The following is a 24,477-nucleotide window of genomic DNA, read 5'->3' as shown; positions in this document are numbered from 1 at the left end:
CTGCTTTGGATCATTATCGAGCAGAACCCGTCATCAGCATGGACACATGTATTCTGGAATGGTGGTTGAAGCATCACGGGACATATGAATCTTTAGCGCATCTGGCAAGTGAGTATCTTGTGACACCGGCTACAACAGCGCCACATGAACGCCTTTTCTCACTTTCATATGACACTGTAAACAAGATGTGGGCAGCATTATCTCCTGCAAATTGTAACCAAACTTGTTTGTCTGAGCGATTGGCTGAAGTAGGACAGAGTGGACTTATAGGTTCTAAAGTTTTACATTGTTTTATTTTTGAATGCAGTTATTTTTTGTACATAATTCTACATTTGTAAGTTCAACTTTCATGATACAAGTACTGTAGTGTAGTCTCTATTTCTTTTTTTTTTTTACAGTGCAAATATTTGTAATAAAAAATATAAAGTGAGCACTGTACACTTTGTATTGTGTTGTAACTGAAATTAATGCATTTGAAAATGTAGAAAACATCCAAAAATATTTAAATAAATGGTATTCTATTATTGTTTAATGGTGCAATTAATCACGATTAATTTTTTTTAATCGCTTGATAACCCTAGGAAAAAAAAATTAATATGTGGTTCACTGAAGCATATTTATTCTTCAAATATAAAAAGGCACATATATTATCCAAAATGAAAAGCTTGCAGTTCTGTAAGGTAAGACCACAGCTATCGAGACCCCCAATCAACTAACTTATTAGGACTAACAGTCTCTTGAATCTGTCCTTCTATTAATGAAAGTTCGTATCTGTATAGTTTTACCAACTTACTTGCTTTTTCAGCACCTAACTGATTACGAATTTTTGACCAAACCAATACAAATGTGATAAGAACAGTCTTTTGATGCTAAGCTGGCTGGACACGTTTTTTAAATTCTATTTTGCTATTTCACTCTGCACAATGTTTATATCTGGCTTTAGAGGAGGAACTGTTTTTGTTACTTAGTTCCATTCTAATTGCTTACCACCACTTGCTTCAACTTTAGGCAAATCGTGTCAAGATTAGTAATTACCAACTTCAGTACAATATATGAGTTTAATACTAGTCACCTGTTTGCAGTATTGTTCAGCAGTTTTCACATTTACTCTAGTTAGAATGCAAAAACATATTAGTAAATTAAACAATGAAGATTAAAAATTGTATAACGAGATGAGGTAGCCAGCTTTACATAGGCCTTCCTGCCCATCTTCCAGCAAATTTCTGGACTCTGACAAAGAAGCCCTCTTAACAGTTCATAATTCCACTCACTCTCACTAGTCAGCCCCACATCTTTCTCCAATTACCAGGGATTATACCCATTTCCCCCATCCTTTGGCTTCTATATAGGAAATAATTAAATAAACTAAAAAACTACAGAACTAACAGGCAACACAAAAATCTTCACTTTTTTGGTCTGGTAATTAAATGCATTAATCGTTCAAGTTGCTAATCATCTCAATTTATTTGTTGGACTCCTTTTTGTCTGTGTGGATATTCTGCCATCTAGGTTACCTTGATGTTATTTCAGGCAGGGTTGTATTAAAAAAAAAACAAAAAAAACCCCAGAAGGCATGTGCACATGTTTTTGGGGAGATGGGGATGGGGAAGGGTGGCACGTTATTGATTTTGTCTTGTTTTAGCTCAAGTATTTATAAGAACTTAACATTTTTGAAAGACTTCTGATATTCTAAGTTCTAATGTGAATTAAAGATTTAGCTATTACAAAAAGTTAAAGAGAAGTAGTGAGAATATCAAAGTTTTGATTTAAAAAATGTTAAATATAAGAAGCATATTTCACAGTAAAAATTGAGAGAACATTACATAAGTGACACTGGAGGGCAGAATTTGGGGGGGGGGGAATAAAAAACTAGGTACTTACTTAGCCATGAGTTTTGCTATTCGATGACAGTCATTCTTGTCATAAAACCAGATACTGTAAATAGACACTTGAAAACATAAAAAGAAAACAAGACAAAACTGTCAAAAATCATGTGGTGATAAAACAGCTCAGAGTAGCAGCCCACTAGCACTAAAATACACAGATTACAATCAATATCCACTCATCTATTCTATGCATGAATGAGTACCACTTAGCAGCTAATTAGGAATCCTAGTGTGTGCAGAAGAGGCATGAAAAACAACAAAATCAGTTAGATTAGGAAATTACATTTCATTGTGCACCTTAAAATGTACAAAAAATTAAAGTAATTTTTCATTCACAAAATGACTTTAGTTTTGCAAGTACTATACATCTTCCAACTGTTACAGCTTAACGATCATGAAATCATCAAGAGCATCTAGCACTTATGTAGTTCTAGTCCAGTTAATATTTCAGATAAAACCATGAACTATTTGAGTTTGTTGCTTAGAGGTCAGTAATAGTTTAAGTCACACATAAAACTGCCTTAATGAGACTTCAACTGCAGTATGGTACTTAAGCCTTAGTCTTTTTTGGCACCTTCACTCATCTAAAACTCTCTCCACTGGAAATCTAACTGTGTGCAAGGGCGGCAGCACTGAAATTCCAATCGTACCAGTCTTATGTTTACAGATCTACTTAATGCTAGGTACATGGTAGACTCTACTCCTAACATTTAGTAAGCATAGATCAGCTGAGGTCATGAAGGCTCTGATTCAGCAAGGCATTAAGTATATGCTTAATTTTCATCATGAGATCAGTACAACTAAAACTTGGCTGAATCAGGTTCTAAATCACATTGAGTTGAAAGATACACCAAGTGAAATTGAATAATTTTCAAAAATAATATTTCATTCCACCCTCGATGGAAGAGTCAGAAAGAAACCCATGCCTTTGGAAAGATGGTCTTTCTAACCGACGGCTCAAAGCATCTGCCAAGTGTGTCAACTACAGTAATACTTTAGCTCAAGTGCCCTGCAACTGAATTATGGTTAAACAGAAAAATATCAGTTTACAGGGCCATTGTATAGTTCAATAACACAAACACTGAGGGGTTCTTCAAAAAAGACAAAGATCTTTTTCATGATTCTGGACAGAGTCATTTCAGTAACCCAGTCAAATCTTTAAAGATTAGAAATATTTTTGTATTCTACTGAAATAAGCTATTTCTCTGAAAGATATCCTAGCCAAGTTTTTAGATATTGTAATTTGCAAATGGAACACACTTAATGGAGATTTGGTTTATTTAAAATAATTGTATTTGGATTTTCCAGCTGTACTTAATGCATTTGTTTACCAGATACTCATAGCCAACAAATGGAATGCAAAACAGGTAGCGAACAGATTCCTGGGTTGGAAGATTGTTTTATTGGGTTTGTATATAACATTTATCTCTAGCCTTAATTGGAAGCAGTGCCATACTGAAAGCAACAAAAATGTTTCCATTTATTTATTGTACGTCACACAAAGGATACTAGCTTCTAACATTTCGACCTCATAAAGAGGCCCTTGACCTCACTACATGTGAGTAAAAGATTCCACCTATCAAAGGTGATAATGCAGTTTTCCACTTCATCAAAACACCATAACATACATTATTCACCTGTCCACCTCCATTAAATCCTATTACATACCACAAGTGTTTGAGAAGTCACTTTATAAAAACATTTAAAAAAAAATCCACTATCTTTCTACTACTGTTCTTTTAAAGATTTTTATGACGTCTGAACCACTACTTGGTTAAACTATCCTTCAAATTCAAAAGGAAAAAGTTCTTAAACTGAAATTCATATTAAGATAGGCCAAAATAATTTCATATCAGGGCTCAATGGGGATCCAGAAAACTTAATTTACCAACCGTAACTTCCTAAGCCTCTGTAATGTGAATAGCAGTGCTCAAAGTGCTGCGCTGTAACTCCCCAGTGTGGATGCTGCTGGCGCAAACTAAAAGCTTCCTAGTTTGTGTCACAACCAAAGCAGATTGACCTACTGCACTCGCATTCTAACACACACACACACACACACACACACACACACACACACACACACACACACACACAGAGTTTAAGGCAAACTGAAATATAAGTTTCTAGGTCTAATCTTTGGAATTTATTAAAAAGCATGCAAGAGGCCCAAAGTTTAGGATCTGCAGCATTGAAGAAGGTTGTTGCCTGTCATCCATCATAAAATCAAGATGACTATGAAAAAAACCTTACAATTCAGAGAGAATTAAAAAAAAAAAACAACTGAGCTGTCAACTTAACATTATGAAAGCTTGGTTTCATTTTAAACCATTTCTCCCTTAGTAGGAATCCATTCTGTAGCATAATTTAGCATTATAAAACAAGCATATTCCCCTTCCCCACTCCATTATCAGAAGAACTGCCAACAGGAAAAAAAATTCTTCAAAAGCATGTTTGCTGGAGAAATAAAGATAAGGAACCTATAATGATAGCTTAATGGAGGAAAATGATAACAGTAACACTCAATTCTGCCAGAAACAGACCAGCACAAGACCAGAAATGCATCCCAAATCTTCTCTGTCTACCAACATATCATAATGTTTCATTCTGTGCTGCTGGCAAGGAGTCATAGGGAGTTACCATGAAAGCCTGTCAGTGTCATTTATGATGGAAAACAGATTACCAAACTATTTACAAGGTTTACTAACAAAATACTATTCTGTGCGGATTTCAGACACTTTCAAAGATTATGGTACTCACTTTCTCTCCCTCTTTTTAACAGCACAACAAAAATCAGATGTTTTAATGCATAAATATTTAATATTAAAATTTGATTTTTGAATGTGTTTCGAATTATATGTTCATGTTTGATATGCAAACTACTGCATTTTATTGTTGCACATATAAGACATTGCTTAACAATCCTTTTACCAGATGCAGCAAAATTATTAAGTGTTTACAAATTCCTTGTAAACTGATGTCCTTTCTCCTGGTTATATTAAAATCCTGCTAAACGTGCCCCCGTATGCAAGGAGCAGTAAAGGATCCTTTCTATTACATTGATTGCATCCAGGCTAACTGAACACAAAATTATTTGCTTGTGATTAGTGGGATTTATTGTAAAGACTATGTATCTCTTTAAAAACTCAGTGTGAGAGATTACCTAGTTTCACTATTCAGTGATATCACTGTCATCTGTTGATGCACCAAGTGTACAATCGCTTTTCTTCCTATTGCAACAAGAAAATACTTGATTTCATTTTCACTCAGAATGGACACAATTGCTGAATTAGTTTACATGGTATTGAACATAAAGTAGTAAATTATGGCCTAATCCTTTATTGTGTTGCTCTAGTTTTTCCACTGATGTCACTCTACCAATGCTTTTCCTCTATTTTTCTTTTAAATTTACTGAAAGCTGAGCAACGTCTTTAGTGGTAAGACAGAAATGCTGTCATTGTTTCACAGTATCAACCAATATCTTCAGTTAGATTTGTATTTTGCATAGTCACGTGGTCTTTAACGTAATTAGAGTCATTTCTGGGCCACATCATAACCAAATCTGAGTTGACAAACCAGGAATAAGTTATCTTTAATTTAATTCTGATGTGAGATTAAAATGCCCGGCAAAAATTTCTATGTGGTATTTTTTGTTCCATGGCTATTACTTAGCAAAATATGTTTAAAAAGAAGAAAAAATTAATAAAAATTGCTATGAAAGGTGAGTTTATCCTGCCAAGGGAGCACAATACTATAGTTCCAGGATGACGGCTTTGAGAAATATATTTGTATCATATTCCATTGTTTTTAATCAGGAAAAAATTGCAGAAAAACAATCTCACATAAAACAAGACCTAACAAAAGTTGCCGGAAAACATTATGTATTTCACATGAAAGCAAAAAAGAGATATCATCTCAGTGAAGTGTGGAACCTTAAAACACAGCACTCAAGGACAATAAAGGAAACATGCACCTTTCTTCTTGGCAGTTGGTTAGCACAAACTGAGGATAATCAAGGAAACAAACTCCTCCTAACACAATTATTTAATCTGTTGTCCCAGAGAAAAATTAAATGAATTAACCTGATCCGAAAAGACATTCTCTAGTCTAAATAGTATTCCAGATTTACTAGTAGTGTGTGCTAAATCCTTTACCCAACTTACATGTAAAAGCCAAGTGCTAATGGATTTGCTCTGAGACAAATCAAGTTTCCTCACTCAGCCACAACATGGATTACTACTTTGCAACAGTGACCCAGAATAGGAAAGTCACTACTGTTAAAACACCGTCTCAGAGACCATACTATTCTTACTACCCTCTACTTGAACTCTATCGAATGCCCTCTCCCCTCTCAAAAAACCAAATCAAAACCACAACAAAAAACCCCACTTGTATTTTAAGTCTTCTCGCTATAAAAGCAGCAAAAACAAGCTACCTTCTTATCTTGGACCAGTAGGTTGAGCTAATGCAGTTGCTATAGATCCATTCTCCTTCAGCAATCATGGAGACATGTCATGCTGGATACATTGCTGATATGAATGATAATGGGACAGTGTCTTTAGGCTAAGACACATAGCACTAAAAGCAATTGTGTAACTTATTTTTTTTTACGTTTTGTTTGTAAATCTTGTGAAATGAAACAACTAATTTGGTTTTTAGTGTTCTGGATACAGAATGTACTTTTTAAGCTTTAAAAGGCCATTAAATGACAAGCAAAGACGATAGCAGCTTGTAGTTCAGATTTCATTTTGAGTATCCGTGCAAACCCCCACCCCCCCGAGGATCTACCTTCTCTGTTGCATTAGCTTTCCTACCCTTGAACTGGGAAAGGGCAAGCAGAGAACTAAGGCAAGGAAACACCACAGTACCATATTTCTTCTCTTCTTAATATTAAAAGTTTATGTTTAGCATCTATCTTTTCAGCACCATGGAAATTAATTCTCCTGACCTATCTAGTGAACTAGATTTGATTAAAAAACCTCTACATCAAGAAAGAGACCTCAGATACAAAGGGAAAATTATAAGTGAAACAGAATTGGAAGCATACTTCTTGCAAACTTTTAGAGGTAAGTTTATTACTGTTTAAAATGTTCGACTCATTTTCTTTCACTGTAAAGCAGACTAAACTTGTTGAGAATATTACTGCAGAGCAATCATAATCTGGCACATATTTTAAATGAAGTTAAGATTTGATTTCAACCACACAATGAACGTTTCAAACTACAAATGCATAATGTTGTTGCTATATGTACTTCCACCAGTATAAATGAAGGGACGAGAAATCATGGGGTGTGAAATTCTGTAAAAAGCTCACAATGCATGATTTTAACCAAGATTCTGGGACAACAGTAAACATACATTTAAAAGGTTGTTTTTGATGTTATCAGTGTGATTCAAATGCTTCTTGAGGGAAAAAAATGTAAACTACTCAAACAGCATGAACTATATAAGTCACCTTATGTCTGAAAAGATTAAGGGAAATTGACAAGTGACCACAATGCAAGCAGCAACTCTGTATTAAACAATACTGAGAGTGGGAAAATATAAACAGTTTTGCCATATATTATATATTTTACGACCAATATATATTCAGTCCCATACATATAGAGACTGTATTATGAGACAGTATAACATACACACCGGCAGAGACAACGGAAAGATTTGTTTTCATAGGAAAAATCTTAAGATAAATTCAAAATGTGTCAAAGACTAGAAGAAATCAGAGAACTCCATTTCTCACACTTGGGATCATTCTCGTGCTTTCTCCATTGAATTCACTACTTCCTAAAACAGAGATGGAATATTTCTTCTTGTTATCTAGTCTAGTAATAACTCCACTCTACCAGGATATCACCTTAATTGGTATAATGTCAAATAAGATCTTAAGTCATCATAAGTTGTCATTTCTGTAGCAGAGAGATCTGATACATTATGGATAAAGAGTTAGGATTTCAAAGCAGCATTATATACAATTTTCAAAGCTGACAGTGACTTGCCTCACTAATGATTAAAGAGCTTTTGGTACTGTTCTAGGAAGCAAACAGTCTGTCTTAATCCTACGTTTGTTTTCGCAAAACATCAGTATTTGAACTAGGAAAAACTTTTTCCATTTATATTCTTGAGTTAGGAAGATACAAAGAGAAATAATAGAGTTTCTAAAACAAATAACTTTAAAGAATAAAATGTACATGGAACACACCACACAGAAATAGATACAATGGATAAATGATCTCATTAAAGACTAAACAAATTCAATGAGAGGAAAAAATGAATGAAAAACTAGAAAAACAGAAGTTAATTATATGAAAAAAACCCATATTAGGTCACTTAGTCCATCCGCATGACAGTACAACCCATGAAAGAGAACATAACTGTTCAATTAATACATTTGTGTGTAACAAAAATGTTTTTCAGACATATGCAGAGTACTCAAAACATACTGCTGAAGAAACAGACCGCTCTAACAGATCAGTATTCAATTCTAATTACAAATCTAAACGACTTAATAGGAAACATTTTTATTAGTCCAATACTAAAACCATTAAAGGCCATTTGTACCATCAGATGAATATGGCAATATATCTGAGGTTTTTGTTTTGCAGTAGCTACAAATCAGCTCTAATGCACAATAAACTAGTCATAGCAATTCTGCCATAGGAAAAATGTGCATGCAAGTCATAACCCCTGGTGGCTTTATGCAATGTGTGGACTACAAAAAAAAAAAAAAAGGCCTGACAAGCAAATCATTCCTACTATCCCCTCCAGCCAGGCAAATTACCTGTCAAAAGCAGCCAGCATAAAAATAATCATCTGAGGGCTACTTTGTGGCTGACATGAGACCAATGCAGTTCATAGTCAATAGATTTTTGTATCACTCAAGGAGTTCCTATGCTGGCAGTCTCACCAGAGGTGTCACAGACTGAACTGGTACCTCTTATCCCCAATGATTCTTTCAGGTCAAGGCATAATGGCAGGGCATGGTGAAGAACTTTGCAATGCCACTGCCTTCACAGTTTCTGCTGTGTTTTAAAAGTGTTATTGATATGGCACTTTTTTAATATCAACATTTAACTTGGTGAAAGAAAATTATTTTGCTATCTTTTACCCCTTGCTCTATGTCCCTAGGAAAGTGCAAACCTTAGCTCATTACACTGAGCACAAAGTTATCATTAACTTAGACTACAACAGCGGGTTTCATAAATGAGCCTGCTTCCTTGCCTATTTTGAAATGTACCTTTCTTTAGCTCAATGTATGGACCTCATTAAATTCAGTGAAAAAGTAACTAAAACAAAGGGACTATGTAATTAGGCCAGTTCAGGATTTTAAAAGTGAGTCCCTGAAAAGGCAGCAATACTAAATTATTTCCAGTGATCATGCTTGGCTGACTTTATAAAAAAAAAAAAAAACGCACAAAAATGTTTAAATAGCCCCTCTTTGGAACTGTTAAATTTTACTAACATGAAGGGAAGAACAAAAGGCTAATTTTCCATAAAGTAATCCATGAGGATGAGAGTGGGGTGGAGAAATTTGCATATACAGAGAGACCAGAATTTTCCCCACACACTCCCCTAATCCCTGTAATCCTCGATTTCTTCCCCAAATGCAGTAAACTAAATATATTTATAAGTTCTATACTACTCTGTAGCCCTACAACTTGTAATTAGGAGCTAACAAAACTGTAATCTCAACTATATTATACTGGAAATAATGCTTTATTTTCCAAATGACTTTGAAATTGCACAGGAGTTTCTCAAAGCAACCAACTACCTGTATAAGAAAAAGGGCAGACTCTCCTTTCAGAGCAGTATTATTCCCATGATTTGTTTGACCTCAAGTAAGAGAAAAAGCCTATCACAAAGATAAGATAATGGGCTACTGCATAGTTGCACCTTGAAAGGAGGAAAAGAATTTAAGGCAACAGTCATGAATTATCTCCCTCTAAAATACAATTTACTAACTCGAGAGTAAGTGCTCTTCAGATACAGCCCGCTCATTTTATTTCTCTAACAAAGGGGTTATCTGGTTTACTCTTTCTATGAAACAGTATTCTTTTAAAAACCTGACATCTCCATATATTATGTTTTCTTTGAAGTTTGCATGTCAGGGAAATTCTGGAAGTTCAGAAATCTCAACAGGACAATTTACTCATACAACTCCTAATTAACCATCATAACGGATTTTGTGCAAAATCTAAAGCTACTGTATTGCCTATGTACAGTAGGCCACTAACAATGCACTTTTTATACAATATAAGGTAATTTTTCTCTCCCCAACTAGCAGTCCTTCCACTGAATATGATCACAATATGGTTTAACGTTGACAAAGGCTTTCTTGGCAGCATTTCTGCTGAAACCTTTACAGAATAGGCATTAAGAGCTGGCTCTAAACTCTTTCTGTTGTTATTTGAATGCACTATGGGTATAACACCTGAAATGGAAATACATTGATGACGAGGCAAGGAGAAATACACCCCTCTTTTGTTTCCCAGCACCCTAACCAAAAATCACTGTTTACCTACCCATGCAGTGAATTTATACAAGCTGAAGGATTGTGCTCCAGAAAGTGCTGCCACTGACTGTTTTTAATTGTAAAGATATAATACAGACAGAGAAGCCCAGATTTGATACTCAAGATTGTGTCAGCTAGATTTGCCTTTCTTATATGAGGGGAGAAGCTAAACGTTTAAAAAAATTTACATGTGAGGAAGCAAGTCCAAAACTCAAAAATTGAAACGGGAAGGGAAAAGGAAGGGGAGGAAGAGAAGACATTAGAATCATATGTAATATAAAGCCAAGATGTAGCTCTCTATGCTCTAGTATTTAGACTTAGAAATTGATCTGGACGGAGCTAAGCAAACACTGCTGGACTCAGAGAGAGATAGTTAAAGGGGTCGGCTGTCTGTGGCTCAAAGGGAAATCACTGAATGGAGAGTTATAAAACTTCACCTAATACTGCATATTATTACATAGGCTCAAGCTCAATGTTTTCCTTGCATGGTTAAAGGGTATAATATATTTCTGTGCATGTGTGTCGAGAGGGAATGCATAAACATGAGTCCACTGTATCCTAAATGTAAAGAAAAGAAGCTCCTTCCCCTGAATTGAGCAGTTCCCCCCCACAAGCAGCCCATTTCCATGAAGCAGCTGACTATACTCTCACCTTCCACTTGCAAAATAAGACACTGAAAAACTAAAACCATATAAAATCAGAAGCCACAGTCACAATTGTTTTTATTTTTAAGTTTAAAGTTACACATAAGACATAACCAGATGCAGCATAATTGTTCTACAAAGTTTCAGAAAACTTTAATTCCATTTTGCATACAATATATCACCCTGTATATGTGATCCCTTTTCTAAAATAAAAGGTTGACTTATGACCTAACAGGATGAATATCAAACTATGTATTGTGCCCCTACATTGATAAAAATGGTTAAAATAAACAGCAACTTCAAGGTAATGTGCAGCTAAACAGAACTGTATTAAATCAAGTAGCATAGACAAGGAAATAGCCACAGACATTTAACTAGAATCTGACATATTACATTATGCTTGAAACAGACCATTAGATCACAGAACCTGAAACTGGCCTACATCAGAAGACAGAGTTTGAACTTCTATAGAGTAGATTTTTAAAACATCTATACTCACAGCTAGCGTTTCTGTAAAGAAGAAAAGGTTCATGCAGTTGAAATTCCAAGTCTTTATTTACTGGCTCAACTAGGTTGTGCATATTCAGTCGATTCACAATCGTAAAACCATAGTAGGGAGAAGCTGACCTGTTTCATTGAGAATAGAGTCATTTGTTAAATGTATATCAAGTTTTTACTTAAGCAAAAATAATATTACATGTCTATGCTTTCAAATGCCAAAACAAAGCATGGATTAAGAGTATAATTTGTAATGCCATATGTGCTTAGTTAAAATAGCCACCTTCACAATATATTTTGATGACAAACTGTTACGCAGTTCAACCAAGCATTACTAATACTCTGTTCCTTCCCTTCACATGAAACTTTACCAAGATAGACAGATATATATTTACTGGTTTCTGCATTTATAAACATCTCATTAATACATAGTTACTAGTTATACAATCATGTTTACATGTAAATACCCCAAAGCAAATATATCATGCAATATAAAACCAAGCCTATGCACATAAGAAAACATTTTATAGGTTCAAATGAATTTCTACGGCATAACAAATAGTCAAAGATGAGTAAACAAAAAAGATACTTTAATAGTTAGAAGTACTTTACATGATCTGTCTATCTAAAGTGATCTATGTGGGAAAAGTTTCTAGTTTTCATAAGTAATGGCAAGAATGGATAAAACTGACACTTTTGGTGAGCAAAACAGTGACAATCATAGCAATAACAGATTTAAAAATATTCTTCATCTTACTAGAAGAGAAGACTCAATGAAATTAAAAAGCAGCAAAATTAAAACTGATTGAAGGGAATACTTCAGTTTAAATTTTGCTTTTTAAAATGTTATCATTTTACATATACAACTTATAATTTTAACTTGTTGAACTTGGCACTTCAAGATATTATTGAGGCCAAGAGGTTTAATAAGGATTCAGAACAGGATTTAACTACAGATGATATTCATTATTAAAAATTACAATCCTGAAGATACTCATGCACATATTGTCAAGTATCAGAGGGGTAGCCGTGTTAGTCTGGATCTGTAAAAGCAGCAAAGAGTCCTGTGGCACCTTATAGACTAACAGATGTTTTGGAGCATGAGCTTTCGTGGGTAAATACCCACTTTGTCGGATGCATCCAACAAAGTGGGTATTCACCCACGAAAGCTCATGCTCCAAAACGTCTGTTAGTCTATAAGGTGCCACAGGACTCTTTGCTGCATGCACATATTGAATCTTATGCACTGTGAAGTATCTTTGAAGTCAATGCAACTACTCGGAGTGTATAAATGTAAGAATGGGCAATGAGTCGTCGTAAAATCAGGGTCCTGTGGGTTTAGACCCCTTATGTTTCATGGCATAGGACAGTCACTAAGGGCCTTGTCCATAGATAACTGAAGTCAATGGAAACATATTGATTTAATTGGACTTGGGATCAGACCCTTTCTGCCTGGAATTAGGAAGAAGCTTCTCTCATATATGTTTCTTGTACCTACCAGACAGGATATTGGATTAGATAGTCTTACTGGTTAAACTGGTATTGCAAATGCTAGTTTCCTAAAGTCTTGTGGAAAGACCTTTGCCGGCTTATGAGATTTTATCAGCTTGAAAAGAATGTTTATATTTCCTCCTAAAAAAACTCAGTTGGCAAAATTTATCTCTACCTTAAACAGACACAACTTCATTAGAATAAAAAATATTAAGAGTTGAGCATTATTAAAAGAGCAGGGAATATATTCAGAGAGGATCCAAAAGCATCCCAACTTGCCTCATAAAGGGAGAGTTTCCCCCCCCCCAGACCTCAAAGTAGTTCGTAAAAGAAAATGAATATATAGAAAAATTGCTTTTACAAGCAGAACAACATTTAACTTCTAAATATTCTGTGTAAGACTTGCTCTACAGTCTAGCTTCAGAAAAAAAAATCAAGCGAACACTTGAAGGTCAAAACAAAACAATTTCATATTTGTTTCCTCTTAAATTATTAGATTATAATATAGCCTTATGCTCAGCTATGCCTTTTAACACTTATGTGAACATAGCAGCAAGATTACTTTTTTCTGGTCATATTGTGCGGATACCCCGAGGAAAAATACACAGCCACAAACAAAAATCTGCTTCATTATAATCAGATGTGATTAGCTGTACAGATTTAATCAACATCATGGCCACATTCACTAAGGGCCCAATAATGCAAGGTGCTGAGCGTCTCCTGAGAGGCACTGAACATACTTGATTACAAGATTTATGCACATTCTTAATTTTACTACTGCAAGCTTGTCCCATTGAAATCAACAGGACTACTCATGTAGTGAAATTAAGCATTTGCTTAACTGAATATTGGAATGGTGCCCAACGGATATTCAGAACCTCACAGTGCTACGGACATAGGAAATACTAGTAATATTAAACGGGTTGCTGCCTGTCTCAGGATGGATAGATTAATTCTCCATTCACATTTCTTGCATATAATGGAGCAGTAATTCATTGTTAAATTAGTGATTTGTCTTTGGTTTAAGAGGAATCTTCAGTGATATTTACATGCTATTTCTCATTAAGGAAATATCACCTGTTAAACGAACCAAAAATCCGAAAGTTGCACACATACAGACTGCTAGCTTTTAAATGACAATCTGTATCATAACCAGTGGAAAATGGCAGACCCATTCACTGGAAACTATTTTAAGAGAGATTTGGAAAAAATATATAAATTATATAATTAATAATTTCTGGAATATGGAAGGTAGAGGAAACATCATCACTTGGGTCATTTAAAGCACTCAGGAATATATTAGGAAATGATGCCGTATTACCAAAATTATTAACAAAGCAACCTAATTACAACTTCCATTTCTATGATTCTCTCTCTTCGTTTTATTCTTTTATTTTCTTCAAGATTGTTACTGAAAAGTTGTGTATGTGCTTTTTGAAGAGTTATATGCCTAGGTGCTAAATTTATTTTTAAAACAGGCAGTTGGAGGTGAATTTCTGGTCAAATATCAGAATTAACTGGAAAGCCTACTGTGACAAAATCTAAACTTAATAGTTACATACTACACTAAAGAATTTTTGTATAACTTACCTTCTGTACACAAATAAGGTACCTTCTATGTCAGTCTTCTCCTACAACAGACAGCAATTATAGTTAGTTCAGTGATATGCTTACTCACACAGTTATGCAGCATTCTAACAAAAGAGTTTTTAGTACCATCTCACAAAGAGGTTTGACATCATAGGCCTCAGATTAATCTCTTATCTTTTCAGTGAATTCCTAACCCTTTCAGGCAAATATGTAGTTATACATGTCACCTTGTTGATAAAAACAATTATTCAATTTTTAAAGAAATTTCTGATTACTTTCTCTTCCTAACCAGCTTCACTAGAAAAGTTAAAATTAAATATTTTCTTTATAGTAACCCCATATTCATGCATATTAATACAAGTTGTTTTTTTTTAGTTTGCAAAGTAAAACATGTATCTTGTAATGAGAAGTTACAATGGGATTTTTTTGGACATATGTTTTATTATAATTGTATGCGATGCACCATGACTTTAAGTATCCAGGGGTAGCCCTGCTAGTTTGTATCCACAAAAACAACAAAGAGTCAGGTGGCACCTTAAAGACTGACAGATTAATTTGGGCATAAGCTTTTGAGGGTAAAAAAAACCTCACTTTCTTCAGACTTTGTTTTATACATTAAAACTTAGCTAAAAAAGAAAAAAACCTTTATGGTTTACCACCTGCAAAATAACATTTGACTCCTGCAAATAACTCTGAGCTTAACTGGATTACTCATGTGGAAAGTTACACACATGCATAAGTTTTTGCAGGACTGAGATCTCAGAGGCCAGAGGCTATTCAGTTACAATCATGTAACTGGAAGCCTTTGTGTCTTTAACAAGATTTTTTAAAAAGTACTCCCAAAGCTCTTAAACTCATACTAACTTCTTTTTTCATAAATGTAGTGTATATTGATGGCCTTTATTTTCAAAACTGAAAAACATTCTTGAAATTAAACAGAAATTGTATTTAAGCAGAACAGTCATTATCAACGTTTCTCAAATTCCAGCTTTGTGAACCTCAACATTACCAGCTAGTGGAAAGTGACAACTAAAAAGGTGTGTTTGTGTGTACAAACAAAGCAGTGAGAGTATAAAGGGCAACAGGCAAGACTACAATACCTGCTACAATTATTGCTTGAATGTGTGTTTCAATGTCACAAGGAAAGTCTGTTCTTTCCTATCTGTTTCCTCTGATTTAAATGGTCTCCACAGCCTGGGAAGAGTCCGAGCTGCTGGGGGGAGGGAAGGTGGGAAGATCTCAAACTTCTCAGGGTCACAGCCCCTACCCCGCAAACCACAGCGCCACAATCTGAACGGCCCCGACCCCTGCGGCTTCCTGTCCCGGGGGGCGGGAGGGGAAAGGGGGTTGCTGGGGCTGCCACTCCGCCCTGGTGGGGGGGAGTTTCCGTTTCTGCAGGGAAAGGGGCAGGGCGGGTCAGTAGCTACATCAGCGCGCTGAGGACGGGGGATGAGTGGGTGTGTCGGTGCCCACCCCCGGGAGTAGGGGGAGGGCCGGCGCCCAGCTCTGCTCCGCTCCGCGGGGAACGTGCGTGGGTGTCGGTGTCGCGCCACACGGCTACGGGGCGGGAGCTGTGGCTCTCCTAGGGGCGGGCGGCAGGCAGGAGCCTGCTCCCCACTTACCCACTCGTTGGCTTTGGGGCTGAAGCTGTAGAGCGCGACCTGGCCGGTCACGTCGGCGATGCTGGTGATGTAGGGATCGTGCCGCTTTAAGGCCGCCAGGCTCATCTCCTGTCCCGCTTTACTCAGCGACTCCATCTTGGCTCCCGGGAGGAAGCGGAGGGGGAGGAGGGGAACGCGACCAGCGCGGAGTCACGTGTGCAGCTTCCCTGCTCCCGCCCGGGCACGGCGGCCTCAGCGCCGCCCGTTCCGCCCTGCCGCCGCTGCGCTTTGGTTCCGCCTGCTCCGCCCGGGAAGTGGGCAAGGAGCCAGCACCCTTCCCCCCCCCCCCGCCACAGAGCTCCTAACGGGGACTTGTGCCAGGGAACCCCAGCTCCTCAGCAAGGCTCTGCTCCGAGTTCAGAGCCCCCCGAGGGACTCCTCGGCAAGGAGCTGCCCCGAGCTGGGCCGTCGGGGAGTTTGCCTGCCCTAGAAAATGAGGTGGTGTGAACACCCTGTCTGCAATCGATGCTAATCACGATTTTGCAGCGTATTAGGCAACAGCTTAATCTTCAGTTGAAGACAATCTGGAGGGACTGACACCCCTACCTGCACCCCCAGGCACCTCTGCAAAAACCAGTAATACTCCCACCCTGGACCTCTCCCAGGAGCTTTGCAGGACCTTTCCCCCCTTCCCCACCATCCGGAACCCCAAGGGTTCCACCACTCCTGGACCAACAGATTCCTGTCCTTGGCTTGAATCCCCAAGGTTGTACTCTCCATTCCAGTAGAGATGTGTCCCTGGAGCCCTGGGGCATCCCATGGACCTGGCTACCCTACACCCTTGCAGGTATCAGAGGGGTAGCCGTGTTAGTCTGGATCTGTAAAAAGTGATAAAGAGTCCTGTGGCACTTTATAGACTAATAGGAGTGTTAGGTAAAAAGCAAGTCCTTACTCACCTCTCCAGCACCCGAGTTCGTGCGGAGTTGGTATGGGGCTCACAATCTGTCAGAGACCAGACAACACTTCGTTGATCAACGGGCTCACACTATCCTTAGCTTAAAAGGCTTCGGAGTAAGTGTGGCAAGTTTATTAGGGTTGAGCATCAATATTTATACACAGAAGAAAACAAAGTGATTAACAGATCATAATGGTCATGCATAATCAATCAAGATTCTACAGGATAAAACAGGTTAAAATGTAAATTTAAAAAGACAAAAGGGGAGATGGCTACTTAAGGGGAGGGGGGGTGTCATGAGTAGTTCGCAGGTCAGAGCTTTGATTAAAAGTTTCAGACAGAGACATCAAGTCTGGGTTAAGTTTCAGTTCATCAAAAGTTCAGACTCAACATTCCTCCATTTGTAGCTTTGGGATAACTATTTACCAAAAGCTACACCCCATTTTAAGGAGCCAAGGGCCGCTTGGCAATTTCAGCCTGGGCCAACTCGAAGAGAGTAAGGCCTTTGGCTGAAGTAGGAAAAGGATAAACTGACCCACATGAGTTTATGAGGGAGGGGACACACTGAATACAGCAACACAGTATTATAAGGATTACTATGGCCCCAACAATACCCACCAAGAGTTTTTTAACCCACCCAAATCCAGGCAGCCAATTCCATAAGGCTCCCCACCAATCATAAGGTGGCTGGCCAGAGGAGTAGTTCTTAGCCATTTCCCTTAGATGTTTGGTACGTTGAAAAGTGTCAGGGTAGGCGTCGTTTACAAAAACACAGCATTCTTCATTTATGAGGGCGCAAGTTCCTCCTTGGGCTGCTAACATTATGTCTAAAGCCATTCGGTTTTGCAAAGCTAACTGGCGCAGTTGGGACATTTCCCCGGCCTGATTCTCAAATAGGGTCGCAGTTTCATTGGTTAAAGATTCTAGTAGTCCCTGTAGACGGATGACACCACCCCTCAAGCTAATAAGACCAGCCCACCGCTGCCACGACAAACCATCACGGATATTAATATCTCTGAAGGTTTCACGGATGTTACGAACGTGGGGAAAATGGGCGGGGGGTGAGGGAGATGCGAGAAGGCGGTGTGAGCCATGCTAAATAACATGACCCTGTCCAATCAGGGGAGAGAAAGTAATAAGCTTTGGGCCCGCACACCCAGTATGTTCCATACATTGCATTTCGGGTATTCCATTTCTCAAAGTAGGAGGTAACCCACCACCCGTTGGATCACTGTTCCCCTGGTAACACAGAGGGGTCGTTGTGCGAACCGCAGAGCACAATTTGGTAGTGGTGTTTTCAAAGTGTAGTGTAGTACTGCTTGAGCAGTTGTAGAAGGCAATCGTATATCCCTTAACAATTAGTTGGACACCCTCGTGATCTGAGCAGGGCTTCTTAAAAGCTGACTCTGAAGGCTTGCCCACCCATGAAAAAGTTGTATCGGGGTGAGGGATCCACATATGGGATAAGTGGGATGCGCAAGGCTTGAAGCCAAGATTTTTACTAAAGGCGGTGCCATTAAAATACATGTTGCATTTACTGGTTCCCACAAAAGTTGACCCCTTTTCTTTAACAAAACACAGTGATCCTGTCTGATTTGTTAACCTGAGATATCTGTTAATTGGCACTCCTGTTTTGTCCCATGTAAGATTGTGTTGGACTGGATCTTTTACTCTAGCCAGTGGCATCCAAGTCATATTAGCAGTGGTCAGGGGAATGGGTGTGAAGGGGAGTCCCTGTTCTGCATTTACTGGAAATTGAGTACATACCCAGCAATTACTTCTATTTCCTAAAATACGAGTTTTAACCTCGTGGGAATATCTAATAAAAGCATTATCTTCATAAGCAGAAAATAAACTAAAAAGGCATAATAAAAAACATACAGTTGTCAGAATAAAAGGTCCTCTCATTTTTTTCGAGTCAATTTAAGTCTGATGTCTGAAAGAGGTAAGCTGGTCCACTGGTCAGAGGCAGTGTCCTCAGTGGTGGCAAGAGCTGCTGGTCCGTCACTGTGGTCCACTACGGCTGGCTTGACGTGGGAGTGGTGGATCCAGGATTTGCGTCCTTCCAGGAACACTGCAGTCTGGGTTGTTAAAAGAACCTGGTGGGGTCCAGTAAACCTCGGCTGGAGGGTGTCGCCACGAACGAACTTTTTGGCCCAGACGAAGTCCCCTGGTTGGAACGGGTGGATCTGTTCTTCTAGTGGCACGGTCTGGGAAAACTGCGAGGCTTTCCAAAGGGTACGGAGGCGAGCCTGTAGGGAGAGAAACTGGCACGCGGTCATATGATCCCCTCCCAATAGTGAAACATCAGCACGTGGTAGCGCCCCGCCTTTGAAAGGGGGGTGTCCATAGAGCAGTTCAAAGGGGGATAATCCCAATACACGGGTTGGGCGAGTACGAAGGTGAAACAGGACCAAGGGAAGTACCTGAGGCCACTTTAACCCTGTTTCCTGACAGTATTTAGCCAATGTAAGCTTAAGCTCCCTATTCATACGCTCAACTTTCCCGCTAGACTGGGGGTGGTAGGGTGTATGAAAGGAGTGTGAAATGCCCAGTCCTTGTTCTAAACGGCCAAGGACATTACCAGTAAAGTGGGGTCCGCGATCTGAGTCAAGCACGAGAGGGATGCCAAAACGGGGTACAATGTCTCTAAGGAGAATCTTTGCCACTGTGGCAGCAGTACAATTAGCAGTAGGAAAAGCTTCGACCCATGAAGTCACAGGGCAAACCAAAACAAGGAGGTGCTTTTTCCCAAAAGCCTTTGGCATATCTGCAAAGTCAATTTGAAGATGTTGAAATGGAGCAGCAGGCGGAGGTCTTCCACCCTTAATTTTGTTAAGAGGCGGAGCAGGTCCATTACGCTGACATGTGCTGCATGCTTTCACTATTGACAGGCAGTAGGGTTGAATGCCTGGAGCATACCAAAAGCGAGCGATGGTGTCCACAAGGGCGTGGATGCAATCAGGGTTGTCCAGTGGCACGTCAAACAGGTTGTTCCTTATCTGTAAGATGCTATGAACTACTTCCACACAGTCATGCTGATCCTGGAGGACTGGCAGGTCAGGAAGCAAGGTAGCTGGATTAAGGGGCCCACACCTTTCAAAAATTAGATTAGTGTCTTCTAGGAGTTCGGCCTCTAGCTGCTGCTGACGATGGGCCGAAAAGACTTGGGTTGTGCCCCTACGCAGAAGGGCTGACAAGGCATGAGAGGTCCAGACCGTGGTAAAATGACCCAGGGTCAGGCTCTTTGCCTTTGTGATCAGCAGGGCAGCTGCTGCCAGAGTCCGGGTGCAAGATGGGGTTCCCTGAGCGACAGGGTCGATCTGCTGAGAGTAAAAAGCAAGCGGGAAATGGTGGGGCCCGCTCAGCTGGGTAAGGACGCCACTAGCAATTCCGCCCCTCTCATGGACAAAAAGGTGAAAGGGTTTGCTGTAATTGGGGGGGCGGAGAGACATGGAGGAGGCCACACTGTCCTTGAGTAACTGAAAGGCTTGGATCGTGTCTGGGGACCACTGCAAAGGGTCAGGAGCAAGGTTAGCAGTGAGTCGGTGGAGCGGTTTGCTCAACTCCCCGCAGGACGGTAACCAGGGGCGACAGAAGCCAATTAATCCTAAGAAACCTCGAAGTTGTTTCTTGGTGTTTGGCAGAGGGCAGTTTTGGATAGTCTTTATGCGGACTGGGTCCATTTGTCTCCCCTCTGGGGTTAACAGGAAGCCCAGATATCGGACCTTCTGTGAGACCCACTGAATCTTGTTAGGGTCTACCTTGTGGCCTCTGGTGTGTAGGTATAATAAAAGTGCCTTACCATCGATGTGGAGGGCGGCTTCTTCGCGGTTACTTAGTAGGATGTCATCTACGTATAGGACTAACGTGGATCCCTGCGGACTGGTGAAGCCTTCCAAGTCGTGGTGGAGGCATTGGCTGAAAATCGTGGGGCTGTCTCTGTAGCCTTGAGGAAGTCGTTGCCAGACATAACTTTGTCCCTCCCAGGTGAAACCAAAGAGATATTGAGAGTCTGGGTGCACAGGAATGCTGAAAAAGGCTGATTTTAAGTCAATAACAGTGAACCACTCAGCATCCCAGGGGATTTGGCTGATGATAGTAGCTGGATCAGGAACTACTGCATGAAGAGGGACCACATACTGATTAATAACCCGTAGATCCTGTACAAAGCGCCAACGAATAGGGTCTCCGTCCTTTTTAGGAGGCTTTTTGACAGGCAGTATAGGGGTATTACAGGGAGTGCGCTGAGGGCGGACTAGCTTTTGTGCAATGAATCCCTCGATAATGGGGCGGATGCCCTCCCGGGCTTCCAGCGACAGAGGGTATTGGGGGACTGATGGGGGGGCTAAGGAGGGCTTCACTTGAATCCTTACTGGCTCTGCCGAAAGGAGCAGGCCAACATCAGTGTCAGAAATTCCCCAGAGGGTTGAAGGCAAGTCAGTGAGGTCAGGGGAGAGAGAGGGGGGGGTTTCCCAATTACCCTGAGTTGGGGCCGAATCTCCTAACACTGTCATCAATAATCCTACCCCTTCAGGAGTGCAGGTTAAAGTAGCCTCAAGCTTACAGAGTAAATCCCGGCCCATCAAAGGGATCGGACAAGCTGGGGAAAAAAGAAAACGGTGAGAAAAACATTTATCAGCATAAATAACATTTAGAGGCAAAGTGAGTCCCAGAGACTGTGGGTTGCCCTCCACCCCAGTTGCAGTTTTAACCTCAGAGGATAGCCAGGGAGAGGGGGCATGATTTAAAAGAGAGAAAGTAGCTCCAGTATCAATGAGGAAAGAGACAGGCAGTCCTTGGACTGAAAGGGTTAGACGAGGCTCTTTGCTGGGAGGGGAGAAAGTGAGGAAGGAGCCGGCTAAAGACATTAAGGAAATAAGACCATCACATTGTTTGCCTTCGCCCCCGGGGTACCGTCATTGAGAAGGCTGAGTTTTCTGCAGCTGCTGCTGTCTGCTGCTGTTGCCTGTAGTTGATCCAGGCCTGAGGAACGGGCTGGGCTGGTGGTGCAGGGGTGTATTCGTCCCTGGTGTAAGTATCTGCGGATGCGACCGGACCCTCTGGGCGTCCCCAGGGGCATTCACATTTAAAGTGACCGGGCTGTCCGCACTGAAAACAATTTCCTGGTGGCTGGGGTTGCCAGGACCCTCTTCCCCGAGCATCCTGAAATCCCCTGCCACGGCCACGGCTTTTGCCTCGAATACCACCGCGAAAAGCTAAAGCCATCAACTTATATTCTTCCTTTTTCTCTTTCTTTTTACTACTTTCCCTTTCTTTCTCCCATGCAAAATCAGCTACGTCCAACACTGAAGTGACTGACTCACCTCCCCAACCAGGGCGAAACTTTAAGAAATAATCCCTTACAGGGGGTACTGACTGATTCACAAAAAACGAAATAAGAGTAGGGTGGTCTGCTTCTCTCTCAGGATCCATCTGAGTGAACATTCGGGCCCCCTCCAATAGCCTCGACCAGAACTTTCTGGGTGGCTCATCAGATTCCTGCCGAATCTGCATGAACTTAGCCTGATTAGGCGAGCGGCGAGCCATTTCTTTGAGTCTCTCTAACAATCGCTCTCGATCTGTCCGCAGCTGAGTCAGCCTTTGCTGACTCCAGTCTAGGGGATTCCAGCCAGCGGCTTGATCCCGCCTATCCATCCAAGTGGTATTAACCGCATCGCTATCCCCCCATGTCCTTTCTGCCATCCACAATCTACTACGTTCCTCTCCGGTCAAAACTCTACTTAATAACTGATCTACATCCGTATAAGTAGGATTATGACTTGAAAACAATCTTTCTAAAAGTTCTGTGATCTTTCGGGGATTTTCCCCAAAGGACCCTGACAACCGTCCCCACTCTTTCAAGTCCCATTCTAGCCATCCTTTATATTCCACAATATTAGTATGTTGTAACTGGCCATTATTGTCCACAAAAGGTTGGTCGTGCACCTGTAAAGGCATTTCTCTACTCACAAAAAGTTTGGCGGAGGCAGCCTCTGGGCTATCCTCAGGGGAGGGGTATGCATCCTGCTGCATCTGCTTGATCTTTTGCCTAGTAATTACTCCTCCCGAGGTGTGCCCCTCCATTTCCTCCTTATCCCTCTGCAGAGATTCCAATCTGGAGTCCTGCAGATTCCCCTCTGCACTCTGGAGAGAGCCCCCCTGCGGAGGAATAGGGGCAGGTGCAGTGGGGACCAACTGACGAGTCAAAACACGCCGTGGTTTATACTCTTCATTGAAATAACATGGAGGGGATTCACTCTCGGGAGAATACCTGACTGCCATAATTTTTAAAGATTTCCACAGCTCTGCTGCTGTGTCCCAACAAAACCAGTAACATAACTGTCCCGGATGGTCTTTTTCGATCTGGCTCCTTACTCCTCTTAAGGCAGCCTGTTCGAAAGAGCCATACGAAGGCCACCTCATCTCCGGGTCGGCCAATACCGCGGTATACCCAGTCCAATTTCTTACACACAGTGTGTACAACTTCCTCCTAGACATTCCTGTCTGTACTGGGAGTTTCCCTTCGTTCCATAACTTATTTACAATCCCCAGCGGACTCTCAAGAGGCACGCTAGTCCCTTGACCCATGGTGTCTGACAGGAGCCCTCCAACTGGCGTTTATCCTGCTGTCCAGTACACGGCCCCTCAATATTGAATTGGCTGGGAGAAATCTCCCGTGGCGCCTGCCAATTCGTATATGAGTGGTCTGGCCACTGGACAGAGGCACCGCACCAGAAGGAAATCCCGGACGAGCCCCCAAATTGTTAGGTAAAAAGCAAGTCCTTACTCACCTCTCCAGCACCCGAGTTCATGCGGAGTTGGTATGGGGCTCACAATCTGTCAGAGACCAGACAACACTTCGTTGATCAACGGGCTCACACTATCCTTAGCTTAAAAGGCTTCGGAGTAAGTGTGGCAAGTTTATTAGGGTTGAGCATCAATATTTATACACAGAAGTAAACAAAGTGATTAACAGATCATAATGGTCATGCATAATCAATCAAGATTCTACAGGATAAAACAGGTTAAAATGTAAATTTAAAAAGACAAAAGGGGAGATGGCTACTTAAGGGGAGGGGGGGTGTCATGAGTAGTTCGCAGGTCAGAGCTTTGATTAAAAGTTTCAGACAGAGACATCAAGTCTGGGTTAAGTTTCAGTTCATCAAAAGTTCAGACTCAACAGGAGCATAAGCTTTTGTGGCTGAATGCATCCGACGAAGTGGGTATTCACCCAAGAAATCTTATGCTCCAATACCTCTGTTAGGCTATAAGGTGCCACAGGATTCTTTGTCACTCTTAGCAG

General features: G+C 40.4%; 2 protein-coding genes across 3 annotated transcripts in view; one reads left to right on the top strand and one right to left on the bottom strand.

Moving 5' to 3' along the window:
• Positions 1–16,394, bottom strand: part of DCP1A (decapping mRNA 1A) — a 52,455-nt gene extending 36,061 nt beyond the window's left edge. The window contains exons 1-5 of one of the 2 annotated variants that reach the window (XM_045024194.1): positions 16,238–16,373; positions 15,716–15,825; positions 14,616–14,656; positions 11,536–11,663; positions 1,882–1,948 (exon numbers count right to left, since the gene is read on the bottom strand). In XM_045024194.1, coding sequence (XP_044880129.1) covers positions 1,882–1,948; positions 11,536–11,617 — 149 coding nt within the window. In that variant the 5' untranslated portion in view covers positions 11,618–11,663; positions 14,616–14,656; positions 15,716–15,825; positions 16,238–16,373. Of the gene's footprint in view, positions 1–1,881; positions 1,949–11,535; positions 11,664–14,615; positions 14,657–15,715; positions 15,826–16,237 lie in introns of both variants that reach the window. The other variant, XM_045024195.1, reaches the window with a different exon arrangement.
• CACNA1D (calcium voltage-gated channel subunit alpha1 D) overlaps positions 6,784–24,477 on the top strand; it is a 419,514-nt gene continuing 401,820 nt past the window's right edge. Inside the window, exon 1 of the mRNA XM_045024186.1 lies at positions 6,784–6,949. Coding sequence (XP_044880121.1) covers positions 6,784–6,949 — 166 coding nt within the window. The remainder of the gene's footprint in view (positions 6,950–24,477) is intronic.

Source organism: Mauremys mutica, chromosome 7, assembly GCF_020497125.1.
Source record: "Mauremys mutica isolate MM-2020 ecotype Southern chromosome 7, ASM2049712v1, whole genome shotgun sequence".
Lineage (NCBI taxonomy): Eukaryota > Metazoa > Chordata > Testudines > Geoemydidae > Mauremys > Mauremys mutica.
This window is presented reverse-complemented; position numbering and strand designations above follow the sequence as displayed.